We start from the raw sequence: 26,161 nt of genomic DNA, 5'->3' as shown, positions 1-26,161 counted from the left end.
GAGGGCACTGACAGACTGGAATTACATGGAAAGGTCACAGGACTTGTTGATAAGGATAGGTGTTAAAAAGATCAAATTGTACATGTTGTAAAAGTGGCAGGGAGAAAATGGGAAGCACTTAATTTGTGTTTTATTACATAAAGTTGATTGTCTTTCTCATTGCAGACAGATTTCTTTTTTTTTTTTTTTTTTTTTGAGACAGAGTCTCACTCTGTTGCCCGGGCTAGAGTGCCGTGGCATCAGCCTAGCTCACAGCAACCTCAAACTCCTGGGCTCAAGTGATCCTCCTGCCTCAGCCTCCCGGGTAGCTGGGACTACAGGCGCATGCCACCATGCCGGCTGATTTTTTTATATATATATTTTTAGTTGTCCAGCTAATTTCTTTTCTGTTTTTAGTAGAGACAGGGTCTCAACTCTTGCTCAGGCTGGTCTCGAACTCCTGAGCTCAAGTAATCCTCCCGCCTCGGCCTCCCAGAGTGCTAGGATTACAGGCATGAGCCACCGCGTCCGGCCCAGACAGATTTCTTGAAGGCAGGACTTTTTGTTCACTTAAATCCTCCACGATATCTGGAACAGTTGTTTGCTTATAAATGCTAAAAAAAAAGAAAAAAATTAATTGAGGTCTGTAATCCCAGCTACTTAGGAGGCTGAGGCAGGAGGATTTCTTGAACCCAGAAGTTAAGAGACCAGCCTGGGCAATGTAGCAAGATCCTGTCTATAAATAAATTTTTAAAAGTTTATTAAATAAATGCATATTACTATATTGCCTAAAGAGTTGAGTGTTTATATTTGTTGATAATATTAACTTTGACTTCCAGGAAATACATAGATAGACACCACCATTAATACTACCCTAATGTTCTGTTGCTTCTGGTATGGCATATGAGAGGAAATCTGCTTGCAAATGTCAGTTAAATAGGTGTAAAATTTGGCCTGAATTAATGAGCTTATTGGAATTTACTTCTATCATGGGTTTTTCATTGATTGTACTGTAATTACCTGAAAACACTTTTGCAGCCCAGTATGGTTATCACTTTTCTTTCTCCTCTTCCCTCTTTTCTAGTCAACAGTTATTTGTTGAGAACCACCATTGGGAATATAGCAATGAACAAAACAGACAAAAATCTATCTCTTGATGGAGCTGAATTGTAGTCAGGAAGGAACATTTAAACAAAAGTAAAGTATATTGGATGGTGAATAAGGGCAATGAAAAGAAATGAGGAAGCGATAGGGATTTGGGGCCAGGGTGGGGACTATGGATGGTTTGAGCTGCGGTTTTAGATAGGGTGGCTAGGATGGGCCTTCCCGAGAAAGACTTGAAGGAAGTGATCCATGTAGGTAGATATCTGGGGACAGAATGTTTTGGGCAGAGGAACAGTGAGTGCAAAGACTCTTGAGGTAGCAGCATGCCTGTGTGTTCAGGGAACAACTCAGAGACCATATGGCAGAGAGCCCGAGGAATAGTAGATTAGTCAAAGAGATGTCAGGTGGAGATTTTATAGTGCCTAGTGGCTCACTGTGAGGACTTTGGCTTTTCTCCAAGTGGAAACCCCTTAGATTTTGAGGAAAGATTTTTAGTTTAGTGAGATCACAGGGGTAGTTCTGTAGGGAGTAGATTTAAGAGGGGTGTAAGGGAGGAAGCAAGAGACCACTCGGGAGGATATTGAAATAATCAAGGTTATTTTCTTTCTTTTCTTCCTCCCTGCCTCCTCTTTTCCCTATACACCCATCCATTTATATACATTTGCATTTCTGGCGAAAGATAAACAGCTGACTTTTTAAGGAATATTCTAAGCTTAGATACTTTATGGTAAACTAGGTAGTGTAGTAACTAGTAGTGAATGTCTTTATGAAGTGTATGTGGAGAATTAACCTAGAGGCAACAGGGCAGAGTCTTTAAATTATTTTTCTAATGATAATTATATTTCTGTTGCTTAATTCACATTCTCTATCCTAGTCTTTCTCTTGACGAGTGACACAAATGTTTAACCTAGTTAATCTCTGACAGAAGAAAGTAAAAAGTTAACTGGTGCAGATAAAGATTAAACCGCTGAATGGAATCTAGTTAGAAATTTCCTCAGACTAGGCCGGGTATGGTGGTGCGTACCTGTAGTCCCAGCTACTCAGGTTGCTGAGGCAGGAGGATCACCTGAGTCCAGGAGTTTGAGGTTGCTGTGAGCTAGGCTGACACCATGGCCCAGGTGACAGAGACTCTGTCTCAAAAAAAAAAAAAAAGAAATTTCCTCAAACTGAACTCACTAGTTGCAGAAAGTTAATTGTGAATCACAAGTTGTTTGCTTGACTCTTTCCCTTAATAAAACCTATAAAATTATTGACTTTTCTCTAAAGAGAAGAAAATCTGCCTGGAAAATATGTGTATATTTTATGTAATTAACAGTAAATTTACAACATGATATTTTATCAAATTGAGGTGCAATTGATTGAAAAATATATCTTATTTTATGTACTGGTAAGGGAGACAAAAATGTTGCCAGTTAAATTGTACTTTGTCATCGATTGAAAGAAAATCCTAATTCAGATGTTAAAATTTTAAAAATTTACATCTAAAATTGATGAAATATTATAGTACATTAACTTTCAGTGAAATTTTGTACTGATGTTGGGAGTGATTTTATTTTAGGCTCTGGCTTTTCTGTTAGACATCTTGGTTATTAGAAATAGGACTTTTAAAAAACCTTTATGTGCGTGAAGCAAATCTTATTGTCAAACAGAATAATCCTTTATGTCTCCTTTTGTCTGTGTGCTCAGGAAATGAGAAAGAATTATTTGGGGTACAATATCAGAATGAACACTTTCACTCATGTTTCGAAATTAAGAAATATAAAGTCATAATCTTACCATTAGTATTTTGCATCATGCTAAATTATGCCAATGTTGCAGCATTTGTGATTCATGCACATTTTCCTGAGATCAGTTCTAGAACTCAGTTTTTAGAATGAAAAAATTGTAGATTGAATTAATAACTACTAAGGTAATATATGAGTGGATAATATGCTTTGAAAAGATATACGGGAAGGAATTTACAGAAGAGTTAGAAAGTAAAAAAATAGAGGCATAAAAGTAAAGTTAAAGGGGCATGAGAGAACTTTCTGGGGATGATGGGAATGTTCCATATCTTGATTATGGTAGGTAGCCTGTATATTAAAACTCTCCAAATTATATGCTTATAATCTGCATTTTATACCTGAAAAAGTAAAATTCAAGACCAAAACTGTTAATTACATAATGTATAATACAGTGATATTTTATGTAGGTAAAAGTTACAATACAAAAGCTAAGTGTTATGCTATCAAAAAAGGGTGGGGGGACAGTGTGTTTGGTATAAAAGGATAAGGAAATGGAAAAGACAGAAATTTTTTTTTTTTTTGAGACAGAGCCCCACTCTATCACCCTGGCTAGAGTGCCGTGGCGTCGGCCTAGCTCACAGCAACCTTCAAACTCCTGGTCTCAAGCGATCCTGCTGCCTCAGCCTCCCAAGTAGCTGGGACTACAGGCATGCGCCACCATGCCCAGCTAATTTTTTCTATATATGTTTTTAGTTGTCCAGCTAATTTCTTTCTATTTTTTTTTAGTAGAGACAGAGTCTCGCTCTTGTTCAGGCTGGTTTCGAACTCCTGAGCTCAAACAATCCACCCACCTCGGCCTCCCAGAGTGCTAGGATTACAGGTGTGACCCACCTTGCTCGGCTGAGACAGAAATGTTTTAATAAACTGGAAGAATAAATAACAGCTACTGAAATGTAGGAATCCCTGAAAGATTTTGTTTCCAAACTGATAGATCAATGGTAAAAAAAAAAAAAAAAAAATCTGAAAATAAAAATAGACATGTAGATATGAAATCTGGCATAAATATTTTATATAAACATTAAAAAAATTAGCAATTGCAATGAAGTTTTGGTAGGTTGTAAATACAAAGAAAACACTGAAAACCTCTGTTGGTATTCTCAATTACAGACCTTTAAGGCCCTTTGCCTGAAGATCCTGTTTTGATAAGGCCTGAAATTCTGTATTTTTAACAGGCAGCCAGGTTGATTCTGTTGTGTTTGGGAAATTGTAGACTAGGCAATTAAAACATAAGAAACGGAGAAATGACAAGGTTATTTTTACAAAAACTGTGTGATAAATGTACAAGTTTCCTGTGGCTGCTGTAATCCACAAACTTGGTTTCGTAAAACAACAGAAATTTATTCTCTCACAGTTCTGGAGACCAGAGGTCAGAAATCAGGATCACTGAGCTGAAATCAAGGTGTTAGCTGGCAGAGCCAAGCTCCTTCCAGAGGCTCTAGGGAAGAATTCCTTGCCTCTTCCAGCTTCTAGCGACTACCAGCATTCCTTGGTTTGTGGCTACATTACTTTAACCTGTATCTTTGTAGTTACATTGCCTTCTCATTAGTTATTAAAATATTTTTCTGTGTCAAATCTCTGCCTTTTATAAAGATACATGTGATTGCATTCCGGACCCACCTCAATAATCCATCTCAAAATGCTTAGTTGAATCACATCTGCAAAGTCCTTTTTTGCCATTTAAGGTATTATTTACAGGTTCTAGGATTTGGATGTAGGTATCTTTCGGGCAGTCATTATTCAGGCTCCACAATAAACATCTTAAAAGTGGCCTGAAGGTGAATAAACAGAAAAAAGGAAACATTTCTTAAATTATAATTAAGGTAGAAAATTGGGGAAGAGGTAAGAAGGACAGTATGAAGACCTGATAAGGCTAAATAGAAGCAAGAAAACTGAAAAACAGAGTATTCTCTGATGTTTCCAATATTGCAAAAGCAATGTGATAGTTGGAAAATGAAAAAGAAAACTTTGTTATTCAAGGCAATTTTTAATTTTAGTTTTTAAATCTGACAATGGGCTACGTGTAGCACTGAGTACAATAATGATTTATAAGCATTTTAAATTATTTTTGTTCTTAACCAGCCTGCACAACATAGTAAGACCCTGTCTCTACAAAAAAACCAGAAAAATTAGCTAGGCATGGTGGCACGTGCCTGTAGTCCTACCTACTTAGGATGCTGAAGCAGGGGGATTGCTTGAGCCCAGGAGTCTGAGGTTGCAGTGAGCTATGTCTAGCCCAGGCAACAGAGCAATACCCTGTCTAAAAAAAAAAAAAAATGTTTTTATGTGTAAGTTTATGGTATAAACTTTTACAAATGTGATTACTGATTGAAATTTAACTTAATACAAACTTATTAAAAAGTTATCGGTAAAATTTTTGTTTAAAGTTATCTTATGTAGTATCACAGCAAATTAAAGTGATGAATTGCTTCTGTGAATCTTTGGTTGTATGGTATGTAATGTGTTTTTTTTTTTAAAAGCATGTTTACTCAACCAATTGTGCAAAATGAAATGAGTATAAGTTACTTTTTTATTACCAGTAAAGTCAAATAACCATATTTAATAAGAAACTATAAAATTGTTTAATGTTATAAGATTTTTGTCTAAAGAAGGCTTTTTTCCTATTTATGAAAGTACTACATGCATATTGTGGAAAATTGGGAGAATAAGGGAATGTATAAAGAAAATCCATTGTTTTTCACATTTTGGTGTATTTCCTATAAGTGTTTTGTGTATATTTTAAAAAATATTTTAATTGAGATCATTGTGTATAAATGCTAGTTTTACATCTAGCATTTTTTTCATTTACATTGTAATTAAAATTTTAAATACTAATGACCAGGTGAGATTCCCAAAGTAAATCCTGGGTTTTAAAACTACAGTACTATATTTGAAGCAGGCTAATTAGACTTTAAATATTTTATATCTTCATAAAGGATTAAAACTTTATCTTTTAGCATATGTGACTCTTTTGTAAGTCTCCAAATTACCCAAACATTTTTCAATATTTATTGTTTAAAGAGTGAGAAAAATGGGCCAGGCACAGTGGTTCATGCCTGTAATCCCAGCACTTTGGAAGGCCAAAGTGGGAGGATTGCTTGAGGCCAGCCTGAGCAATGTCGCCAGACCCGATCTCTACAAAAAAAAAATTGAAAATTAGCTGGGCATGGTGGCACACTCTGGTAGTCCCATCTACTCAGGAGGCTGAGCCAGAGAATTGCTTGAGCTCAGGAGTTTGAGGTTGTGGTGAGCTGTGATCTTGTGTGGCTGTACTCCAGTCTGAGTGACAGAGCAAAACCCGTCTCCAAAAAAAGAGTAAGAAAAATGGATAAAGTTTAAAAATTTTAAGTGGAAAAGTATCCTCATAGACTAGTAAATGGAAGCACTAAATAGGGAACACATCCAATTCTTAACTGTATTGTAGCTTGTAGGGTTATTTATTGAGTACTTACTATATGTTAGTATTTTTCTTAGTAGTTTACGTGTACTATATGTAGTATATTTAACTATATTTAATAGTTTCATTGTATATTCCTAAACTGAAAGAAACAATAGAAAGAAACAATTGCTCAATATTTTTTTTTATTTTTCTTGTGGGGTTTTTTTGGTTTTTTTTTTTTTGAGACGGGGTCTCACTCTGTTGCCTGGGCTAGAGTGCAGTGGCATCATCATAGCTCACTGCAATCTCAGACTTCATGGGCTCATGTGATCTCCTGCATCAGCCTCCCCAGTAGCTGGGACTGTAGGTTCATGCTACCACTCCTGGCTAATTTTTACATTTTTTGTAGAAACAGTCTTGATATGTTGCTCAGGCTGGTCTCCATCTCCTGGCCTCAAGCGATCCTCCTGCCTCGGCCTCCCAAAGTGCTAGGATTACAGGCGTGAGCCACCATGCTGAGACTCATTCCTTAGTTTCAGAATATTGAACTTTAATGGACCATCTTCTTGGAAAATAGTTTTCTTTTTGGATGAAACTATAATGAATCATGGTTAGCTCTGTGACTTATACAAAGCAGAGTATAATTGAATGGTGCAGAATGAAAATTGGTTAAGATATTAGCATTACCCAAAGCAACTGCTCCAAAATATATAGAGAGATTAAATGAACTCGAGTACCTTTTTAGACGTAAGAGTATGTTGTTGTTTTTGTTTTGTTTGTTTTTGCATTGTCTTATTGTCAGGGAGAAGAATGAAATTATATAAAAGCACACACAATTTTTATTAAGATATTATTTTCTTTTTCTAGCTTAAAGCAATAAATGTGGATCTTCAGAGTGATGCTGCTTTGCAGGTGGACATTTCTGATGCTCTCAGTGAGAGGGATAAAGTAAAATTCACTGTTCACACAAAGGTAAATGTGATTTTGTACTTTGTATTATTTTAGCCATTTACTGTGCTAATGTTACATATGTAATAATAATATGTTGACTGGAACTTGGGATTTTTTTGTTTTATTTTTTTTTTATTTTTTTTATTTCAGGAAATTATGGGGGTACAAACATTTTGGTTACATGTTATGACTTTGCCACATCCTAACCGTGATTTGAGACATGCCCCACTATAATGCTCACTGCATCCATTGGAACTTGGGTTTTTAACATAATTGGCAATAGACTGTATTTTAGTCTATAATTCACTGCTATTTTAACAAAAAAAAAAGTTTTAGGGAAATACACTTTTAAAATTAACATTTTGAGAATTATTTTATTTATTTATTTATCTATCTATTTATCTATCTGTTTTTTGAGACAAGGTCTTGTTCTGTCACCCAGGCTAGAGTCTCATGTCATCATCATAGCTAACTGCAACCTCAAACTCCTGAGCTGAAGTAGTCCTCTTGCTTCAGGCTCCCAAGTACTGGAACTACAGACATGGGCCACCATGCCCAGCTAATTTTTTGGGGTTTTTTGTGGAGATGGGGTCTTGCTATTGCCCAGGCTGGTCTCGGACTCCTGGCCTCAGGCGATCTTCCCCTCTTGACCTCCCAAAGTGCTAGGATTGCAGGCATGCACCGTCAAGCCAACATTTTGAAAATTAATCATAGAACCTAGACATGGTACAAATTTGATTTCATCTGTTTTTATTGATATCTTTTACCAGTTTGTTATTTTCAATTTTGCTATGTTTTTCTATTAGTCAAATTACTGTCTTACAAATTATTATTCTTACTAGATCTCAATTCTTGGGCATATTTTCAGATTGCAAATGTATTTTCCTTTGTTTGAATAGTTTGAAATATATTAATAAGATAACTTTTAAGTAATAGTAGCAGTACAATAGAATAAGAGTGTGTCAACCAGCTTTCCCATAGATCCGAGGATAATTTTGTCTGGATATCTATCTCAGTGTTTTATAACAGACTTTAAAGACACTGATGGTTTCTCATATAAGACTAATTTTTAAAAAAATAAGATATAAAATGTTTATTAAAAGCTTTTTAGTGTAACTTTTATTCATGAGAATCTCCATCTTTGCAGAGTTCATTGCCAAATTTTAAACAAAATGAGTTTTCTGTTGTTCGACAACATGAGGAATTTATCTGGCTTCATGATTCCTTTGTTGAAAATGAAGACTATGCAGGTTACATCGTAAGTATTAAGATTCCATTTCAATCCCAATTTCTAGGAGAGTTTTAGATACTGTATTATTAATATATGTTGGAATCTTGTTTAGCATCTTTAGGGAACTTAGGTGATTTTTAAAAAATTGCCAGTTACAAAACATGTTTGGCTGCCACCTTTTATCCTGAGTTGTTTTGTTTTATGGGGACATATTATACTTAAGAATTCTTAAATTCTTAAGTTTAAGAAATGGGCTTGCCGGGCGCGGTGGCTCACGCCTGTAATCCTAGCACTCTGGGAGGCCGAGGTGGGCGGATCGTTTGAGCTCAGGAGTTCGAGACCAGCCTGAGCAAGAGCGAGACCCCACCTCTACCAAAAATAGAAAGAAATTATATGGACAGCTAAAAATATATATAGAAAAAATTAGCCGGGCATGGTGGCACATGCCTGTAGTCCCAGCTACCCGGGAGGCTGAGACAGGAGGATCGCTTGAGCTCAGGAGTTTGAGGTTGCTGTGAGCTAGGCTGACGCCACGGCACTCACTCTAGCCTGGGCAACAGAGTGAGACTCTGTCTCAAAGAAAAAAAAAAAAAAGAAATGGGCTTGACCTAGGGATTAATTAAGGGGATGTTACAAACCATACTGGTTTTGAACCCTTAGGTGGAGCAATACTTAGAGTTGGAAGATTCCTTAAGAGGTTCTCTAATCTAAATATGCACCAAATGTTGCAGTCAAGAATAGATGGTCATCCTGCCTCAGCTGTTGACCACATTCAGATTTCTGAAATTGATTGATTGATTGGCAGAGTCTCGCTCTGTTGCCTGGGCTAGAGTGCTGTGGCCTGCCTAGCTCACGGCAACCTCAAACTCCTGGGCTTGAGCTAGGACTATGGGCATGTGCCACCACACCCAGCTAATTTTTTCTATTTTTAGTTGCCCAGATAATTTTTTTTTTCTATTTTTTAGTAGAGACGGGGTCTTGCTCTTGCTCAGGCTGGTCTCAAACTCCTGACCTCAAGTGATTTTCGCACCTCGGCCTCCCAGGGTGCTAGGATTTACAGGCGTTAGCCACCACGCCTGGACAGATTTCTGAAATTTAGTTCTTAGTTTCTTCTTTTCTTATTCTGTTTCCATCTCCTTCCCTACCTTCTTATCTGATGGTACTTTCTTACTACTTTCTCCTTCTATAGGCTAAACAATTCTCAAAGACTAAGACCATGTCTTAATTGTCAGTGATTGTGTGTTGAACAATCCTTGATGCTCTCTGACTCTATTGCCTTCCTTAATTTAACCCTTTTCTTGCAGTCATTCTTATTTTCTTTTCTTCTTGTTCTCTTTAACTTTCCATCATTTTCTCCTTAACAGTTCTTACTTATAGGTCCTTCCTCCTGAGGTAATTTTTTCTTATATCCATTTCTTGAATGCTGTATCTCTGCTAGTCCTTACATTCTTATTTAGGTAAGTGTTTGCTTACTTATTCCCTGATTGGATGAATAGAATGAAGTTAGTCATTAATCCATGTTTTGTTCTCTTATTCTCAAAACAGTTCTTTCTGCTTCTGGTACACTCCTCCAATCTCGGACCCTTTTTTAACATCCCTTACTGGATCATATTGATAGCATTCATCAATTTTTTAAAAAATACAATAGCATAAAGCTATAAATTCACTGATTTTTTTTTAATTTTTTTTTTTTTTTTTAGAGACAGTGTCTCACTCTGTCACTCACTGGAATGCAGTGGTGCAATCATAGCTCACTATAGCCTCAAACCTCCTAGGCTCAAGGGATCTTCCTGCTGCAGCCTCACTGAGTAGCTGGGGTTACAGGCATGTGCCACCACACCTGGCTAATTTAAAAAATTTTTTTTGTAGACACAGTGTCTCGCTATGTTGCCCAGGCTGGTCTTGAACTCCTAGCCTCAAGCAGTCTTCCCACCTCAGCCTCCCAAATTGCTGGAATTACAGGTGTGAGCCACTGTGCCTGGCCCTGAATTCATTAATTTAAAAAAAAAAAAACTTTTATATTTAATCCTACCATTTATATACTTTTGAAAAATGATATGTATATTTGCTATACATAGAAATTAGTGCTATGCTGTATTTCTTCTTTGGTGTAAAGGACCTCAAGGATCTTAATTTCTAGAACTAGTCAAGTTCTCTACTCCGAATTTGGGTGTTCCTGGTGCTCAGCTCATTCAGGATACCTTTAACTTTCCCAGACACAGGTTTTTGTGATGGTAGTAGTACAATGCTTTGGGAAATGAAATAGTTCCTTAAAACTAGGGATTTGGTTCTGTTGTAGATCCCACCAGCACCACCAAGACCTGATTTTGATGCTTCAAGGGAAAAACTACAGAAGCTTGGAGAAGGAGAAGGGTCGATGACAAAAGAAGAGTTCACAAAGATGAAACAGGAACTGGAAGCGTATGTGATTTTTTTGTTGTCATTGTTGCTTTTGTTAATTGTGCTTATTTTAATGCTTTTTTTTTTTTTTGTGCTCTCTGACACCCCATCATTTTAATCGTTTTGCCATAGGGACCCCTTCTGGTGGATACAGGTTTAAGTCACACAACCAGTGGTAATGATCATGATCAGAGCCTACAGGAAAATTATAGAATAATTATCTCTTGTAAAATTATTTAAATTAATGCTTTAAATAGATTCTGAAAATTGAAAACAGGGGATCCAAAAACTTATTTAAAAAAAAAAAATAGAAAGGGAACTTGATTTCTTAAAGTAAAATGTAAATTTTTTTTTTTTTTTTTATTTACAAGGCATTAGTCATTACCAACCTAGTTCTCTTGTTTTCAAAATGTACATACTACTAAGACTTATATTTCTTATGGGAGAATGTGCTGAGCAACCCTTTGCATATACTGTTTTCTTTAAAACGTGTGTGTATGCAGTATAAATTATCACAATTTTTCCAGGGGTTTAATACGTTTCTTATAAGTATATGTGAAACTAATGAAAAACAGTTTTTAACTATTCTGTAGTTACTTTGCTCCCATATTCTTTTCCCTTTGGCCAGAAGCCACAAGCAGAGAAAAGAAGAGGGGGAAATTATACACAGGTTGAGATCCCTAATCCAAAATGCTTGGGAATGTGTGTTTCAGATTTCAGTTTTTTGAGGGGGTTTTGGAATGTTTGCATTGTACTTACCAACTGAACATCCCTAATCCAAAAATCTGAAATCCAAAATGCTCTAATGAGCATTTCCTTTGAGTGTCATGTTGGTGCTCACAAAATTTCAGATTTTGGAGCATTTTGGATTTTGGACTTTTGGATTAGGGATATTCAACCTGTATTTCCTTTTAGCATATTTGCTGAAAATACAGAATCTTTACCCTTTTACTTAAACATTTGAAGTAAATTTGGATTTGCTATATATTGTTTCTCTGTATTTTGAAAGTTGAACAAGGAAATAATTTTCCTTGCATTATCATCACCTCCATCACTCTTTTTCTGGTCATTTCTCCCCTCATGCATTTCCTTTTCTTCTATTTAGTTTCAGTTTTCAAATGTATGTTCACACTGTTACTAGACTCCTTCAGAATACTAAATTCTTGAAAAGATAAATTAGCAAAGCAGGTCTTCTTTGTCAAAATATAAGGTGACAGATGTTTTAAGAATTTTGTCAGTTCTAAGTGCAAGCAGTAGTCTGATAGCAAGTAGACATATACTGAAAGATTTTAAGACTGAAAACTGGAAATTAGCAGAGCACATTATTACTGAAGACTCTATGATTTTCCAGTGGCCCTGATCATGATTCTTTTGTGGTCTGGTTAGGGGTTGGATAACAGAGAACCTTGGGTTTATTCTACTGCTACCTCCATCCTCTGCATCCTTCTTTTTTGTCTTCACTGAATGACTACCCTCACAGAGATCAAACTTCTCCCAACATTGGTCCTGCTGGTTTGCTGGTATGTAAAACTTATCCTTCTTGCACGTAGTTGAAGCAAGAATATCAAGCCTTTTCCTTGAGTGTTTTTTTTTTTTTTTTTTTTTCAAACTGATGTGTATTACTATATGGTCGCTGTGATTCACTGTTGGTAATAAAATATTTTAAACACATTTCTTCAGGGTCATGGAAAAAATCAGTCTCTTCAGAGTGGGTTTCTTTCTTGTGTGTTTGGGTCATTAGATGAAAATAATTATTAACATTGAAAATACTCTTACTGAGGTTTGGGTTTTGATTTTTTTTTTTGTACTAAGGTGTTTATTTAGCAATAATTATGTAGAAATTGAATCATTAAGGTTGTATCAAATAATTTGTAGTATACTTTCTTTGGAGGTGAAAACGAGCACCCCTTTAATCAATTTGCATAGTAAGAAAAGTTTACAAAACTTAAAAATGTTAACATTTAGGTATAACAAACTTTATTAACTGGCATGAAGTCTTTGTCAGAGCTGGGTTTTATATATTTCATTAACAGTTCAACTAAAAGCTTTGTTTACATGAATTATATCTTTGTATCTCTAATTTTGCATTTGGAATAATCCAAAGTGCATTTGCTGAAAAAATGTGTTGCAGATGCCTTTCTAGTTGATGGAGTTTTTTACCATTAATTTTGTGTGTTGTTTCTAGTGAATATTTGGCAATATTCAAGAAGACAGTTGCAATGCATGAAGTGTTCCTATGTCGAGTGGCAGCACATCCTATTTTGAGAAAAGATTTAAATTTCCATGTCTTCTTGGAATATAATCAAGATGTGAGTATTGATTTGATTAACACAGTGATCAGTGTTTCATTTTAGAGTCATTGGAAAAGGCAGGCAGTAGTTAGAAAAGGTTTAAGGCTTCTTTTAGAACGTTTGTATTTTTCAAGGCAATTTAAAGTGACACTTTTTCAGTAGTAATGCAGTATTTCAATCAAACTTGAGTAGATTAATTGATGGAATGGTGGTAAGTCATGTTAATTCTTGGGATATTGAGTTTTCATCCTTAATTATGAACCTCTCAAGAAATAGGGTTATCAAATTGATTAATGTGTCTTAAATTTGAATTTGAAATCTTCTGAAGTGTTATGGAGAATTCTAGGGAGGTACTTGACCTAAAGAATTCCTGGTTACTTTGGGCAAATCATTGACTTTGCATTTGTTTAAGTGACCTTCTTTTTAGTACTGGTTGCTCCTAATTTTCTTCCCTACCTCCTCCTTCCTACAAACTCTCTTACAAGACAGAGAGATGGAGGTGGTTGAGCTTTAAAGATTTCTTCATAGTGTTGGCAAAAATTTTTTAGTGGATAACCGATACAGTTCTTGGAACCTATGTTTGGATGACAAACCATGTTAGCAGAAAACAAATGTAGCATAGTGGGTGTTTGCTTATAAGTTAACATCAAGATCAAACAATTATGTGTATATAAATTTACTTTTCTGGTTTAGTTTTAGTAGATATGATGATAAATTGTCCCTAAGTCTAAACAGTAGAGGACGCAATTTTTTTTTCTTCTTTTGACAACAGAGCATAGATACAATTTTTTTTTATAAAACAGTAGGAAGTAACTGAAGATCATGGAAATATAGCACTTTTTAAGCACAGGTACTTTCATAGTGTACTTGTGATATGTAGTACTGGCTCATGGACATTTATAACCAGGAATTGTGAAAAACACTGGCTGTATCATGAATTAATAAAAAAAGCTGAAAAATGACTCATGATAGAGTAGTTAAAGAATACATGGAAAGAACATATGATAGAGTGCTGTCATTACTTTTCATGTGTTTGTTTTTTGCTGGGCCTTATTTATGCCCTGGGCAAGAGCTGTAGTAATAAGTTGGTGGAATAGCATAGATATGAAGTGAGGCATGGTAATATCAGTGCAGGGTCACTTGAGCTAGAGTAGCCTCACTCTTCAAGTGCTGTATCCCATTGTCATGGCCCTTAGTACTACCTGAAATTAAATGTCTATGTTTTTTAAATTAGTTCACATATTCATTGTCTGTCTTCCCTCCACTAAAATATAAGGTCTGTGAGAGTGAGACTTTAATTTTTTGCCATTGTATTTTCACTATTTTAGAGCAATGCTTAGCAATTGAGATGTAAAATAAATATTTGTTGAATTAAGAAGTAAAAGGTTATTAAATATTTAGATCAGCTTAATAAATAGCTTTCAGATATCTTAGGCTTTCCTGAATTTTATCCCAACAAAGTAGATCTACTTAGTGTTCTTCCTCACAAACTAACATATGCTTAATAGAAATAAAGATGATGATGCATTATAATAACCATTTTAGAATCAGCAAATGGTGTTGTGGAGAAAGCCTGAAAAAATGGTGCATAAGTTTGGGTGGCTGATGAGGGTCCTCTGCTTCATAAGTGGTATCTTCTTTCCTCTTGGGTCTCTTTTATAAGGGCACTAATCCCCTTGATTGATTGATTGATTGGGACAGAGTCTCGCTCTGTCACCCGGGCTAGTGTGGCCTGGCGTCAGCCTAGCTCACTGCAACCTCAAACTCCTGGGCTCAAGCAATCCTCCTGTCTCAGCCTCCCGAGTAGCTGGGACTATAGGCGTGTACTACCACACCCAGCTAACTTTTTCTATTTTTGGTACAGATAGGGGTCTCACTCTTCCTCAGGCTGGCCTCGAACTCCTGACCTCAAGTGATCCTCCTGCCTTGGCCTCCCAGAGTGCTAGGATTACAGGCATGAACCACTGTGCCCATTCTTTTCTTTTTACTTTTTTTTTTTTTTGAGAGACAAGGCTTTGCTCTATCGCCCAGGCTGGAGTGCAGTGATCATAGTTCACTGAAACCTTGAATTCCCCAGCTCAAGTGATCCTCCTGCCCTTAGCTTGGTGAGTAACTAGGACTACATGTGCACCCCTAGCTAATTTTTTTATTTTAATTTTTTGTAGAGATGGGGTTTTGCTATGTTGCCCAGGCTGGTCTCAAACTCTTGGCTTCAAGTGATCCTCAAGGGAGAGCTACCACACCAGACCACTAATCCTATGTATGAAGGCTCCACTGCCATGACCTAATCAACTCCCAAAGGTCCCACCTCTTTTTTGTTTTTTTTGAAAGGGTTTCTCTGAGTTGCTCAGGCTGGAGTGCAGTGGCTATTCACAGGCATGATCATAGTGCACTGCAGCCTTGAACTCCTGGCACCAAGTGATCCTCCCACCTCAGCCTCTTGAGTAGCTGAGACTATAGGCTTGAGCCACCATGCCCAGCTTAGGCCTCACCTCTTAATACTAACCTTGGTCGTTAGTTTCAATATTTGAATTTGGGGGAACATGTACACTCAGACCATAACAAGTAGTGATGGGGATCTGTGAGTCATTTACATAAAGGTGGGCATTTCAGCCATGGCAATAGATAAGGGAATTAGGTGGGATGTTCCTTTGTGGGGCACCCTGATGCAGCAAGTGCTAAGAGTCAAAAGAGTTAGTTGCTTCTCAGTTTTGCCCTTGGATAACCATTTATGTCATTCAAAGTCGTCTTTTATGTCCCTTATACCAGTGTAAGTTTCTGACCCCAAAAACCAGACAAGAGATGATATTTCTATTAGTTGCAAGTGAGGAATTTGTAGAATATATTTTAAGAGTTGTTGTAGAATCATATGATGGCATTTTGTATCCCAATAAATTTCACATGTTTAAAGGAATTCCTGAATTGAAATTTTAGTTATCTTTATATTGTATAGCAATGTTTGACAAAGTATGATGAGAAGGCTGCTTGCAACGGAATTATCAGATATGCTTGTAAAATATGAGATATCTAGGTCTTGTTGTAGACCAACTGAATCTGAACCTTTGGGAATGAGGCCTGAGGATCTAAATTATTACTAAAGGCCTCTTTTATGCCCTGAAGTTAGAAGATCACTGATATACATGTTTTTTTTTTTGTTTTTTTTTTTTTTTTTGAGACAGAGTCTCACTTTGTTGCCCAGGCTAGAGTGAGTGCCGTGGCGTCAGCCTAGCTCACAGCAACCTCAAACTCCTGGGCTCAAGCGATCCTCCTGCCTCAGCCTCCCGAGTAGCTGGGACTACAGGCATGCGCCACTATGCCCGGCTAATTTTTCTATATATATATTTTTAGTTGTCCATATAATTTCTTTCTATTTTTTTTTAGTAGAGACGGGGTCTCGCTCTTGCTCAGGCTGGTCTCGAACTCCTGACCTTGAGCGATCCACCCGTCTCGGCCTCCCAGAGTGCTAGGATTACAGGCGTGAGCCACCGGGCCCGGCCCGATATACATGTTGAAATTGCCACTTCCATTAAGTTTAAAAACTGGAATCTTTTTTTTTTTTTTTTTTTTGGAGACAGACTTACTCTGTCACCCAGGCTCGAGTGTAGTGATATTGTCATAGCTCACTGCAGTCTCAAATTCCTGGGCTCAAGTGATTCTTCAACCTCAGCCTCCCACATAGCTGGGACTACAGGCATGTACCACTACACCTGGCTAATTTTTTCTATTTTTAGCAGAGGCAGGATCTCGCACTTGCTCAGGCTGGTCTGGAACTCCTGACCACAAATGATTCCCCTGCCTCGGTCTCCTAGAGTATTAGGACTATAGGCGAGAGCTACCACGCCTGGCCCCAAAACTGAAATCCTTTTGAGATTGCCATTTAAATGTCAAAGAATAAGGGAGACACTACCTTCCATTTGTAACCTAAAAAAAAAGCTAACTTAAATTACGTTTCTTTCAGTTGAGTGTTCGAGGAAAAAATAAAAAAGAAAAGCTTGAAGATTTTTTTAAAAACATGGTTAAATCAGCAGATGGAGTAATTGTTTCAGGAGTAAAGGTAAGATTTTATTTGGTTAACAGTGGTATTAGTTGAGAATTTACTACCGTTATGGGGGAGATAAATTGAGATTTCAAGTGTGTAGAATTGGAGTAAAAGAGAAGTTTGAATAGTAGAATCCTTAGCCCTGGGAAACTATGCTCCCTTCCCTGGGTTCCTCTCTTTAGAGAACTCCCTTAGGGGCGAGAGGTTTGCAATCCAAGGGTATTCGCTCACCTGGAGCCCATGCCCACTCTCTCCAAACTAGACCATGTTCCAGGTATCTAGAACCCCATATTTCCCTGCCCAACTCTCAAGCCTTCCAAGTCCTACATGGGCATATTCCATGAATTTATGCCACTTGTGTGCATTCTGTAGGTAGGAGGGTGACTGTGGGGCACCTGGGACAGAGAGGAGAGACAAGAGAGAAGATCAGTGTGCAGGATGGAATGTCCACCCACATGCACATAAAGTCCCCCTGGATGCAGGACAGACAGAGCTGCCTCTGTTTGCAGACTTGCTCTTAGCCTTGCAAATATTAGGGGCCGACCAGAGTTAGAAGACCTCAGTTAAGGTTTTGGTGTTGTCTTGTGGCTACATGATCTTGGGAAAAGTCACTTTCTTTTTCTGAACCTCAGTTTTTCCGTTTTCAAAATGGGGTTAATAATACCACCTAGCTCACAGGATTGTTGGAAAGATAAGATTGAATGAGATAATATGTGTGGAAAAGCTTAGAAAGCCAGTTATTTACCAAAATAATAACTTTTCTTAATCTAAAAATGATAGAAGAATTGATTTATCTGAAGACTTACCATTAAAATATGAAAAAAATGTTAATATTATCAAACAAATAATAAGAAAGATAAAGAATGCTGTTTTGTCATCATTGCCTGTTTTTATAGATACATCTATAATAAAACTTGAGTGTAGAGTACTATTTATTCCATTTATACCCTGATTTTTCAGAGACAGGTCAGTTGATACGTGGGCAATGCATGTGCTGTGGTTGCTTTTCCATAAGGACTCAGCTTACTTCCATTTTGATGTTGCTTATGCATTAATGTCAAACATTTTTCTTAGCCGTTAAATGTAAGCCACCAAGTTGATGATGAGTTTGATAATTTCATTAGTAAAATAATACCTTTTTTTTAAATTTAAAGAAGTTTATTCTGAGCCAAATGTGTGTGACTGGCCTGGAACACCTGGCCTCAAAAGGCCCTGAGAAAATGTGCCCATAAAGTAATAACATTTTAAAATATTTATAATGTTTTGATGGGTAGCCCACATTTTCTTATTTAATCTTCACTATAATCCTGCAAGTTAGTTTTATCCCGATTTTTACAGTTAAGACAACTGTTACATGTGATTACAGAATTTAAATGACATTTTGTCAGTACTAACTCTTGCTGTTCTGTTGATGTGGGTCTCCAGTTAGTACATCACGTCCGCTGATGGTTTTTCAATGAATTGTTGCTTGTTTAGAAGGAGGGAAAGTACTGTTAATTTTTTTTAGTCCCAATACTGATAATGGCAAATAATTTTTATTTTTAAGGTATATCTAGTTTTGTTTCAAAAAAAGATTTAAGACAGAATTTGATAATATTGTTGCTCAGCGAGTTTGTCCAGGTTCCCCAGAGCAGTCAGGGAGGGCCTAATGACTAAGGCCAGGCAGCCTTCAGGAATGGCCCCCAGAATACATAGTAGACCAAAAAAATAGATTGTCACTTCTGTCTACCAGAGTTTTTTTCTCAAAAAACAATTGATCACACCCACTGGCGGTAATGTGTTTTTGGAGAGGCTGGATTGTAGAGACAGAGCACAAGTAGGAACATATTTCAGAGTATAACATGGGAATGTGGGGAGCCCTAAGCCTTCAGCTGTAAAACCATAGAAGATTTCTTATTTAATAGATACAAATGCATATCTATTAAAATCTTAACTTGGTGAAGTCAGTATAACATCTGATTATTAGAGCATAGCTGTGCTGTCTTACTGATGATCTTTTATATTTATAATAAAACAAAGTGATTTATATATTAAACTAAAGCAAATAAGTAAAAAAAAGTTCATATTTTCTTTTGATCCTTTAGGATGTAGATGATTTCTTTGAGCATGAACGAACATTCCTTTTAGAATATCATAACCGAGTTAAGGATGCATCTGCTAAATCTGATAGGATGACAAGATCCCACAAAAGTAAGATTTTTCTGTGGCTAAAGCTTACATTTTTTAATGGAATAATTATAAAGTTGACATGTTATTTGTAGTGTGAAAAAGTCTTGATGCAGAACAATGGGTCTCAAGCTGTGGTCTATGAAGCCTTTATCCCAAAGCCCTTTTAAAATGAGCCTGCAAGGTCAAACCTATTTTCATAATAATACTGTGCTACTTTTTGCCTTTTTGACCATTGTGGACATTTACACTTACGATATAAAAGAAATGATGGCTAAAACTGCCGGTGCTAGGCTTCGTGCAGTGGCTCACGCCTGTAATCCTAGCACTTTCGGGAGGCCTGCTCGGAAGATCACTTGAGGCTGGGAGTTTGAGATCAGCCTGAGCAACATAGACCTCGTCTCTACAAAAAACAGAAAATTTAGCCAGGCATGGTGGCACATGCCTGTAGTCCCAGCTTTTCGGGAGGTTGAGGCAGGAGGTTTACTTGGCCCAGGAGTTTGAGGTTGCAGTGAGCTGTGATGACACCACTACACTCTAGTCCAGGCAACAGAGCAAGATCCTGTCTCAAAGCAAAAAACTGCTGGTACCTCAGTACAAATCAAGGCAGTGGTACCAATCTGTGCCAATAATCCCTGTATTCTTTCCTGCCATGCACTTGTGATTTTAAAAAACTGTGACTTTCATTTAAGAATGTCTTTGAAGAAGCAGTAAAAATTAATTATAATCTCCATCCTTGGGTACCCATTTTTTTATATTCTGAGTAATAAAATGGGAGGAATGCACAAAACACTTTGGCTACATACAAGTATGATGGTTCTCTCTAGAAAAGCATTTTAATGGTTGAGTTGTGATCAGACTAGCTGCTTTTTTTGTAGAACACTATTACTTGAATGAATGACAGACAAATTATGATTATTCAGATGTAAATATTTGGCAGATGTTTCTTAAAAAAATCAACTAAGTGAGCCTGTTATTTCAAGGAAAACAAAGACAGTATATGTTGCCAGTGATAAAAGTCAAATTTTCAAGCAATAATTAGAATTTTGGAAAACTCGTATCTGTCACCATGAGCTTGTTCCCCAATAATTAAAGACTTGTCTGATGAGATTGATGGTAATACTAGTGAATGTGATTTCTTTTTATATTGTATATTGAAGTGTGTCATCATTTGGAGATCTGCATAATTCATTGGACCAATATTTTCTAAATGGCCAGTGCATGGTGCTACAAAATCATGTTTCTAAAAGATCCCTTCAAAGTGCAAGATAAACCAATGGTTTTTTTGAACAGCTTTATTGAGTATAATTGATATTAATAGGCTGCAGTAATCAAAGCATACAATTTGATAAGTTTTGACATATGTGTGAATTCCTCACCATAATCAAAATAATGAACATACTCTTCACCCCCCCAAAACTTGTGGCCCTTTGTCATCCCTGCCTCCCACCCCATCCCCAGGCAAGTACGGATCTGCTTGCTGTCACTGTAGTTTATATTTTCTAGAATTTTATATCAATTGGATCATATAGTATGTATTCTTTATTGTCTAGCTTTGAAACTCAACAAAACTATTTTGAGATTTCATCCAACTTATGTTATCAATAGTTTATTCCTTTGATGAGTGGTATTCTGTTGTATGGATATACCACAATTATTTATTTATTTCAGACAGAGTCTCACTCTGCCCAGGCTAGAATGCTGTGGCATCAGCCTAGCTCACAGCAACCTCCAACACCTGGGCTCAAGCAATCCTTCTGCCTCAACCTCCCAAGTAGCTGGTACTACAGGCATGTGCCACCATGCCCAGCTAATTTTTTCTATATATTTTTAGTTGTCCAGCTAGTTTCTTTCTATTTTTAGTAGAGATGAGGTCTCGCTCTTGCTCAGGCTGGTCTTGAACTCCTGAGCTTGAGCGATCCTCCTGCCTTGGCCTCGCATATTTGTTTTAAGAGATTGTCTTGCTCTGTTGCTTGGGCTGGAGTGCAGTGACAAGATCATAGCTCATAACTCACCCTGGCCTCAAACTGGAGTCAAGGGATCCTCCTGCCTGAGCCTCCTGAGTAGCTGGGACTACAGGTGTGTGCCACCACGCCCGGCTGATTTTTCTTATTTTTTTGTAGAGATGAGGTCTTACTGTGTTGCCCAGGCTGTTGTCAAGCTCCTGGTCTCAAGCGGTCCTCCTGCCACAGCCTCCCAAAGTGCTGGGATTACCAGAGTGAGCCACAACACCTGGCCTCATATGGTTTTCTTTTTTAGTTGATTAATATGGTTAATTGCATTGATTGATTTTTACATGTTAAATCAACCTTGCATTCTTTGGATAAATATCACTTATACCAGTAGGTTTTAATGTAACAGAGACTACAAAGTTCATTGATATGATTTTATTTATTTTTTTATTTTTATTTCATTTTATTTTATTTTTTGAGACAGAGTCTCACTCTGTTGCCTGGGCTAGAGTGAGTGCCGTGGCATCAGCCTAGCTCATAGCAGCCTCAAACTCCTGGACTCAAGCAATCCTTCTACCTCAGCCTCCTGAGTAGCTGGGACTACAGGCATGTGCCAACATGCCCGGCTAATTTTTTTCTATATATTTTTTTAGCTCTCCATATAATTTCTATTTTTAGTAGAGAGGGGGGTCTCGCTCTTGCTCAGGCTGGTCTTGAACTCCTGAGCTCAAACAATCCGCCCGTTTTGGCCTCCCAGAGTGCTAGGATTGTAGGCGTGAGCCACCTCGCCCGGCCTGATATGATTTTAGATTCTACATGGCATGTAGCCCTCAAAGAAACTACTACTTGTTGAGTTTTGATGTGATAACAAAAAAGACTATCCATAATTTTCTGAAAAGATTAGTAAAATATCTCTTCCTTTTCCAGCTGCATGTTGGAGACTGGATTTTTTTCCACATACTTAAATAAAAGGAACATATTGCCATAGATTGAATACAGAAGCAGATAGGAGAATCTAGTTTATCTTCTATTAAACCAGACACAGCAGATTTGCAAATTTGTAACATTGTCACTGCTCACAAATTTTTTTTTCTTACAACAAAAGTGGGTAAGAAACTACTCACAAATTTTAAAAAATACATAGTTATTTTTTCATTTCAAATGTTATTTATATTAACACAGAGGTTTTAATACTGTTGATTTTAAATGAAATAGTAAATATTTAAAATTTTTCCCATTTTACTATTTTAAAAAATACAGTAAATATTGATAGATATAACCCACATAAACAAAACCTCTTTAGGGTCCTCAGTAATTTTTAAGAGTATAAAAGGGTCATAAGACCAAAAATTCAGAAGCTCTGATACAGAGATAAATCACTAGAGTGAGTAATGATAACTATTAACCTACATCCTGGAGTATTGTGATATGCCATAATAGAAAGGAAGAAATAAAAAAAAATCTGGCAGGATAATCTCTGTTCTTGTATAATTCTTACGGGAAGGTTAAGGGTTATTTTTATATTTTATTTTCTTATATCTTTGTGCTTTCCACATTTCTTCTAATGTAGTAGTAGTTTATACCTGCCCATTTCATAATTAAGAACTATGAAACATTGGCTTGCACCTATAATCCCAGTTTTTGGAGAAGCTAATCTGAGGGGATTGTTTGAGGCCAGGAGTTCAAGACCAACCTGAGCAAGAGCCAGACCCCGTCTCTACAAAAAAATAGAAAAATTTACCTGCTGTGGTGGTATGTGCCTGTAATCTCAGCTACTCAGGAGGCTGAGGCAGGAGGAGGATCACTTGGAGCCCAGGAGTTTGAGGTTGTAGTGAGCTATGATGATGCCACTGTACTCTAGCCCAGGCAACAGAATGAGACCCTGTCTCAAAAAACAAAAAAAGAAAGAAAAGAAAAGATGGCTGGTCGAGGTGGCTCTCGCCTGTAGTCCTAGCACTCTGGGAGGCCAACACGGGAGGATTGCTTGAGGTAAGGAGTTCGAGACCAGCCTGGCCAACACAACACAGCAAGAACCCGTCTCTACAAAAAAATTTTAAAAATGAGTTGGATATGGTGGCACATGCCAATAGTCCCAGCTATTTAAGAGGCTGAGGTATGAGCATCGCTTGAGCCCAGGATTTTGAGGCTTCCATGAGCTATGATCAGACCACTGCACTCCAGCCTGGATGAGAGAGCAAGACCTTGTCTCAAAAAAAAAAAAAAAAAAAGTATTATTTATTCATTCTCTCTTTTCCTCTTTATTTATTTTGAGACAGGGTCTCGCTCTCTTGCCTGGGTAGAGTACAGCGGTGTTGTCCTAGCTCACTGAAACCTCAAACTCCTGGACTTAAGCAATTCTCCTGCCTCAGCCTCCTGAGTAGCTGAGACTACTGAGTTGCACCACCACCCCCGGCTAATTTTTAAAAATTTTTTGTGGAGAGGGAATCTGACTGTGTTGCCTGGCTGGTCTTGAACTCCCAGCGTCAAGCAATTCTCCCGTCTCAGCTCCCCTAAGTGCTGGGATTACAGGTGTGAGCCACTGAGCCTGGCCTGTTCTTAAAAGTAAACTTTTAGGTTAAGATATCAGTGAAGAATCTTACCTATTAGAGATTATCATTTAGGTTAAGATACCAGTGAAGAATCTTACCTATAGAAATTATCATTTAGAGTCTGAAGTTTGTATTTAAAGTCTCTTTATAAAAGATGTCAGAATATATGTGCTTTAAGTAGCAATCAATCAATAGAGTCACCAAATGTTAGCCTTATTAGTTGGATATAATTTTGTGCAACATAAGCATAATATAAAGATTACTATTTTGTTAGGGAATAAACACTTGTAAGAATAACCAGTAGTGTAAATGGGAATTTCCATGCAAGTATCTTAGACTTCATTGGCTGATAATAGCAAACATTTATGTAGTACTGTGGTTATTATGTGGCAGGTACATAGTAATACTTAACTCACTTAATTTTCCAAATAATCATATGAGGTGATTGCCAGTATTATCCGTTTCCAGTGATACGCCCAAGGTCAAATAGCTGGTTAGGTTGGAAAGCTGGGTTAAGTTGGGAAGACCCAGGCAGACTGGTTCCAGGTCCATGCTCTTAAAACCATTGGACTATACTATTTTTTTTTGCCTGAAACTAGGAGATGCATCCATTATAATCTTTTGTCAACAAGTGTGTTGCCCTGTGGGGTGAACCCTGGGAAGAGTGTTGTGCCAAAGTTGACTACTTTATGTCCTAGCATCCAAGGGTAATGGTGCCACCATTCATCTAGTTTCCCAAGCTCCATAATTTCCCTTCCTGTCTCGGGTCTACTGTTTCTAAATCCTACCTATTGCACTTTCTAAATATCTTTCAGCTTTGTCACCTCTTCTCTATCTCCACTATTCCTACTATTTCAATCCTTTACACTCACTATCTGTTTCCAGATTATTTTAACAGTTTCCTGGTTGGTCACCCTGCCTTCTGTGTCTCCCCACCTCTAATCTTTACTCTAGGCAGCAGAATTTTTATGTCTAAAAATCCTTCTGATGTTGATTTTACCACTATTAGGACTTTAAAATGTTTAGTAAGACCCATTTCTCTAAGATCAAATCCAAATTCTCTTATGGCTTACAAGATCTTTTTTCCCCAAGATGCTTCCAACTAACTTTTTCTGTCTTCAGCTTCTTCCACTCATCTGTGTACTCTGCTGTACCATAGTCCCACAAGGCTTGCTGAGTATATACACTGTACTCTTTTATGTCTCTCTGGGCTTTATCCATGCTGTTCTTTTTATCCAGAATGCTCTCCCTTTGCCTGATAAAAGATTTGTTCATCCTACAAGCCCCTTCTACTTGTTTTGTAGTTTGTATAAGTGCTTCCCTGGCTTACTCATGTTGAATCACCTATTTCCTTGCTTCCAAAGCAGTTTTTAACTATGTCTAATAAAATATTCATCATACTGTATTATGGTTATTTGTACTGTTTGCTAGACTTTGGGTATCTTATATTACACATTGTTTGGCAGGTAGGTGCTTAGTAAGGTTTTTTGTGGGGTTTTGTTGTTTGTTTTTTTTTTTTTTTAAGAGTTGAGGGTTTCACTCTGTTGCCCAGGCTGTAGTGCAGTGGTCTGATCATGGTTCGCTATAACCTCAAACTCCTGAGCTCAAGCAATCCTCCTGCCTCAGCCTCAGCTAGGACTACAGGTCTTCTTAATCTTTTATAGAAATGGGGTCTTGCTATGTTACCCAGCCTGAAGAAAATAATTTAACAATTAAAGATGATAGAGTCAGACAAGTTCTTAAAGGAGTCATGGTGGTGGTGATGATTAAAATGGAGATGAGAACAAAAAGCTTGCTCTAGTAGAAGTCAATTAATAGAAATGTGGAAAGACAGTGATCAGCTAATGGGAAAATAGACATCTGTTTGCTACTAGAGAGGGCTGATCATGGGAAAGTATATGATAGCTAATAACAAGCATACCGCCACGCCCAGCTAATATTTTTATTTTCTGTAGAGACTGGGTCTCGCTGTGTTGCTCAGGCTCGTATCAAACTCCAGGCCTCAAGCGATCCTCCTACCTTGGCCTTCCAAAGTGCTGGGATTATAGGTGTGAGCCACTGTGCCTGGCCAAGTATTTTTAAATCAATAAATAAATTCTTAAAAATTTCTCCATAGGTGCTGCAGATGATTACAATAGAATTGGTTCATCATTATATGCTTTAGGAACTCAAGATTCTACAGATATATGCAAGTAAGTATTCTAATTAAAAACATTAAATAGAAATAAAACACAGAAAAATTTCTTTTGGCAGGCTGGGTGCACACAGTACTTCTAATCCAGATAGAAATTTTGGAAAATTTTCATCAAAATACATTGTTAATAAGGAGCTTCTTCATG

The 26,161-nt window shown here is 37.2% G+C and overlaps 1 protein-coding gene across 1 annotated transcript in view; it reads left to right on the top strand.

Annotated features, from left to right (window-relative positions):
* The window catches only part of SNX6 (sorting nexin 6), a 60,940-nt gene that overhangs the window by 11,402 nt on the left and 23,377 nt on the right, over positions 1-26,161 (top strand). Inside the window, exons 3-9 of the mRNA XM_069464176.1 lie at positions 7,111-7,215; positions 8,342-8,452; positions 10,725-10,846; positions 13,011-13,134; positions 17,075-17,170; positions 19,240-19,345; positions 25,939-26,014. Of these exons, the coding sequence (XP_069320277.1) occupies positions 7,111-7,215; positions 8,342-8,452; positions 10,725-10,846; positions 13,011-13,134; positions 17,075-17,170; positions 19,240-19,345; positions 25,939-26,014 (740 nt within the window). The remainder of the gene's footprint in view (positions 1-7,110; positions 7,216-8,341; positions 8,453-10,724; positions 10,847-13,010; positions 13,135-17,074; positions 17,171-19,239; positions 19,346-25,938; positions 26,015-26,161) is intronic.

Source organism: Eulemur rufifrons, chromosome 2 (genome assembly GCF_041146395.1).
Source record: "Eulemur rufifrons isolate Redbay chromosome 2, OSU_ERuf_1, whole genome shotgun sequence".
NCBI lineage: Eukaryota > Metazoa > Chordata > Mammalia > Primates > Lemuridae > Eulemur > Eulemur rufifrons.
This window is presented reverse-complemented; position numbering and strand designations above follow the sequence as displayed.